Genomic DNA, 5,000 nt, shown 5'->3' with positions numbered 1-5,000 from the left:
ACTCTTAGGAAAAAGGGGAACTTCTTTCCATAGAATCCAACCCTGAAGAATTCCGGCTCCAGCCTTTGCTGGTCCATGATCTTGTCATAGAGGGAGGCCTCCATCATCTAGTAAGACAAATGCAAACATGATTAGCAAAGACTATCAGAAAAATAAATAATACAACTAAAAATAAGTACAAATACTAAGATAAAATGCAGTCCAATATAGCTCACCCTCATCTTGCTGAGGTTCCTGTAATCATAGTAGGACTCGTACTGGTCCGCCAGCTCTCTGCACAGGATGATGCCGTTCTCCCAACACTGTGACAAGACACAAATATGAGGCTGACTGTGTCGCTACTTAGCTGGCTTCAACCCCTGAAAGCACAAGTAGATGATGGCGCTTTTGTCTCACCTTGCCTCTGTCGAAGTTCTGCACAATAGTGAGGTGCAGGAACTCTTTGCGCTGCCACTCGCTCTGCATGGGGTAGTTGAGGAACTCCCGCAGCGGCCTGTCAGACCACTCCAGGAGCTCGTCGTACAGCAGCAGGGTGTAAGACGCCTCTGTGATGCACGTACAAAAGTCACGTTGGCGGTGTGCGTTCATGCCCCAGCCTTTTTGTGGCCCCAAACAAGATTTGCTGGGTGGCCCCAATATCACTCGTGTAGTAAGTACGGTAATGCAGTCGTCCTTTGAAGTTTGCGGCTTGTAAAGGTGACCACGTGGGTGTTATTTCAATATCTGGAGAGCTTTTTGAATGGTAACTGTTAGGGATGTCCGATAATGGCTTTTTGACGATATCCGATATTGTCCAACTCTTTAATTACAGATACTGATATCAACCGATATATACAGTCGTGGAATTAACACATTATTATGCCTAATTTGGACAACCAGGTATGGTGAAGATAAGGTACTTTTTAAAAAAATTAGTAAAATAAGATAAATAAATTAAAAACATTTTCTTGAATAAAAAATAAAGTACAACAATATAAAAACAGTTACATAGAAACTAGTAATGAATGAAAATTAGTAAAATGAAGTGTTAAAGGTTAGTACTATTAGTGGACCAGCAACACGTACAATCATGTGTGCTTACGGACTGTATCCCTTGCAGACTGTATTGATATATATTGATATATAATGTAGGAAGCAGAATATTAATAACAGGAAGAAACAACCCTTTTGTGTGAATGAGGGGAGGGAGGTTTTTTGGGTTGGTGCACTAATTGTAAGTGTATCTTGTGTTTTTTATGTTGATTTAATTTAAAAAAAAAAAACAAAACAAAAAAAAAACGATACCGATAATAAAAAAAACGATACCGAAAATTTCCGATATTACATATTAACGCATATATCGGCCGTTTATATCGGCAGGCCGATATTATCGGACATCTCTAGTAACTGTAAGTCGGAAACTGGGGTTTTATGCTCTCGCTCAGGGGTGTCTCATTTTTTTTTTTCCCCCCGAATGAATCGTGATTCTTATTTGAAACTATTCTGGGGTTAAATCACCAAAATAATTCCCGGGCACGGCACCGCTGCTGCCCACTGCTCCCCTCACCTCCCAGGGGGTGATCAAGGGGATGGGTCAAATGCAGAGGACAAATTTCACCACACCTAGTGTGTGTGTGACAATCATTGGTACTTTAACTTAACTTGAACTTAACTTAACTTCATTCACACCTGGTGGTGGTAAGCTACTTTCATAGCCACAGCTGCCCTGGGGTAGACTGATGGATAGATGTCATCAGTGTTTGAACCTGACAGTTTCCAGAGTGGCCAGCCTGAAATGTGGGTGTCAGGGACAGACGCGGAAGGAGATTTTTACAACAAAGTTCTAAAGCTTAGTGATATATAAGGTATATCACGTTGTAGTTGTTTTGTTTTTTTTACCCTTCGTGTTGCATTTTTGTTTCGTTTTGCTGGATTGTAAAATACGTCGATCGAGAGGCGGTGTGACGTTCATATGTTGTCAATATTCAGTGTTTTATCCTTCATAGTTAATATTGTAAATCCCACATTCTTTATTTTTATGTACATTTTTCAGTAAAAAAAAATATAATTCCGTTTTTTAAAGCGGCCTGTCATCATGTTTTTAGTAGAGCTGTCCGATAATGGCTTTTTTGCCGATAATTACCGATTCCGATATCAACCGATACCGATATATACAGTCGTGGAATGAACACATTATTATGCCTAACTTTGTTGTGATGCCCCGCTGGATGCATTAAACAATGTAACAAGGTTTTCCAAAATAAATCAACTCAAGTTATGGAAAAAAAATGCCAACATGGCACTGCCATATTTATTATTGAAGTCACAAAGTACATTACTTTTTTTGAACATGCCTCAAAACAGCAGCTTGGAATTTGGGACCTGCTCTCCCTGAGAGAGCATGAGGAGGTTGAGGTGGGCGGGGTTGGGGGGGGGGGTGTGTATATAGAGGCTTTGTAGTTATGCCTCCATCTTGCCGGTCAAGCGGTCAGCTCATTCCTACGTGTTCGTACAGATTCAGTTTGATTCCTGCGCTACATTTTCACCGATTTCATCCGAATTATGGCTGATTTGCTATCCAATGAAGTTGTGTAATTTGGATGAAGAGTCCAAGAAACGTTACCGAGAGAAGTTGAACCTTGTTGGCACAACGGAGCCGTACCTTTTACCGAGAAGCGTGCTAAAATCACCTGAGCATTTTGCAACAGCCGACCTGCCTGATCTCTCATATCCAGACATTTATAATGACCTCGTCCATTCACCATCTCCGTACACTGGAAAGGACCTTAAGGCATACAAGAGTCTGGATGCCTATAAGTATTTTACAGCAGGTTTTGTGCATGATGGGCTGATATGGCAGATTCCAAACAAGAATCGATTTCTTCTCATGACCAAGGTAAGGAAAAAGCACACACAGAAGAGCCTACTGTATATACAGTACCGTTCAAAACTTTGGGGTCACCCACACAATTTTGTGGAATAGCCTTCATTTCTAAGAACAAGAATAGACTGTCGCGTTTCAGATGAAAGTTCTCTTTTTCTGGCCATTTTGAGCGTTTAATTGACCCCACAAATGTGATGCTCCAGAAACTCAATCTGCTCAAAGGAAGGTCAGTTTTGTAGCCTCTGTAACGAGCTAAACTGTTTTCAGATGTGTGAACATGATTGCACAAGGGTTTTCTAATCATCAATTAGCCTTCTGAGCCAATGAGCAAACACATTGTACCATTAGAACACTGGAGTGATAGTTGCTGGAAATACACCTATGTAGATATTGCACCAAAAAGCAGACATTTGCAGCTAGAATAGTCATTTAGCACATTAGCAATGTATAGAGTGTACTTCTTTAAAGTTAAGACTAGTTTAAAGTTATCTTCATTGAAAAATAAGGACATTTCAATGTGACCCCAAACTTTTGAACGGTAGTGTAGTTTGTTTACATACCCGATATGAAGTGTTCATTGCATATCCTTGTGTAAATCGTAGGTTTCCATCGTTCACGACAAATCGCTGCGATCCATTTATCGCGTTGTTTGATGTTTGCCGGGAATCTATAGAAGCTAAGATTTGGTTTATCGCCTCGTCTATTGCTACATCCAACAGCACAGCAGGTTTCCGGCATTTCCAAGATCAAATAGCAGCAGATCTAACAAGAAAGCGTGTGTGAGTCGTTGACCGGCACTGAACTGGTGGGCTAATGGGCGTGGCTGATGACGTCAGCTGCAAAGCCTCTATAGTAGCGTCCCGGAAGAGTTAGTGCTGCAAGGGGTTCTGGGTATTTGTTCTGTTGTGTTTATGTTGTGTTACGGTGCGGATGTTCTCCCGAAATGTGTTTGGCATTCTTGTTTTGGTGTGGGTTCACAGTGTGGCGCATATTTGTAACATTGTTAAAGTTATTTATACGGCCACCCTCAGTGTGACCTGTATGGCTGTTGACCAATTATGCGTTGCATTCACTTGTGTGTGTGAAAAGCCGCAGATATTATGTGACTGGGCTGGCACGCAAAGGAAGCGCCTTTAAGGTTTATTGGCGCTCTGTACTTCTCCCTACGTCCGTGTACACAGCGGCGTTTTAAAAAGTCATACATTTTACTCTTTGAAACCGATACTGATCATTTTAAAACCGATGCCGATAATTTCCGATGTTACATTTTAAAGCATTTATCGGCCGATAATATCGGGTTTTAGCATTCAATCAGACATTATTGTGAGGTTTTGTATTAGTGTTCCGGCCCCCAGACCCGTTTTTTTCTCTAAATTTGCCCCCCCCCGAGTCAAAATAATTGCCCAGGCCCGGCATGGAGAGTCTGACAAACGTGGTTACCTGTGTAGTTCTGCGCCTTGAGATGGAGGTCGTACAGCTTGTGGATGTATCGGATGTACATCTCCTCCTTGTTCAGCTCCGTTTTGTAGAAGTTCTGCGCAGAAACGAAAACCCGGCCCCCCTCCGTGAGCCATCTTGGATCTGAGGGCGTGCGCTCCGAACACGACTCACCAGTAAACTGACGGTGCATCCTATCTTCTTGCCGTCCACTTCCCCCAGTTTCATGCAGTCCCTGTGACAAAAAGCACGGCGTCCAGCAGGGATAAAAAAATTTTTTTAAAAACCACGGCGGTGTTTCTATCACCTGTAGTCCAGCAGCCTCTCCATTAGTCGCGTGACGGTGGCGATGAGGGAGATGCCGCTCTCCCTCCAGGTCTCGCGCTCGATCTTCTTCAGCAGGCTGCGGGGGGGTGGGGGACAAGACGGGTCGAGGTGAAACACGGCGACACAAAGGAGGGGGTAGCGGTGATCCATGCGGTCCCTAGTCTCGGCGCCATCATTTTTTTTTTTTAGTTTAGTTTTGACAAATGCGTCCAAAATTGGGAGTCACAAAGACGACACACAGAGAGAACAAAGAGCATCTTACCTAGGGTACGGACCAAACAGGGGAATGCTACTCCAGGCAGGGAAGCGTAGGCGGGATAAATTAATACGATTAATATCAGCACACACACGCTCACACAATGGAGTTGTTCTC

At 42.9% G+C, this 5,000-nt stretch overlaps 1 protein-coding gene across 9 annotated transcripts in view; it reads right to left on the bottom strand.

Annotated features, from left to right (window-relative positions):
- Nucleotides 1-5,000, bottom strand: part of dock4b (dedicator of cytokinesis 4b) — a 313,423-nt gene that overhangs the window by 70,338 nt on the left and 238,085 nt on the right. For 7 of the 9 annotated variants that reach the window (XM_062064466.1, XM_062064465.1, XM_062064473.1 and 4 more), the window contains 7 exons: nt 4,890-4,916; nt 4,608-4,703; nt 4,475-4,535; nt 4,304-4,397; nt 397-545; nt 216-302; nt 3-107 (listed from right to left, as the gene is read on the bottom strand). In XM_062064466.1, coding sequence (XP_061920450.1) covers nt 3-107; nt 216-302; nt 397-545; nt 4,304-4,397; nt 4,475-4,535; nt 4,608-4,703; nt 4,890-4,916 — 619 coding nt within the window. The remainder of the gene's footprint in view (nt 1-2; nt 108-215; nt 303-396; nt 546-4,303; nt 4,398-4,474; nt 4,536-4,607; nt 4,704-4,889; nt 4,917-5,000) is intronic. The other 2 variants (XM_062064468.1, XM_062064472.1) reach the window with 1 other exon arrangement.

The sequence above is a fragment of the Entelurus aequoreus genome, linkage group LG12 (assembly GCF_033978785.1).
Source record: "Entelurus aequoreus isolate RoL-2023_Sb linkage group LG12, RoL_Eaeq_v1.1, whole genome shotgun sequence".
Taxonomy (NCBI): Eukaryota; Metazoa; Chordata; class Actinopteri; order Syngnathiformes; family Syngnathidae; genus Entelurus; species Entelurus aequoreus.
This window is presented reverse-complemented; position numbering and strand designations above follow the sequence as displayed.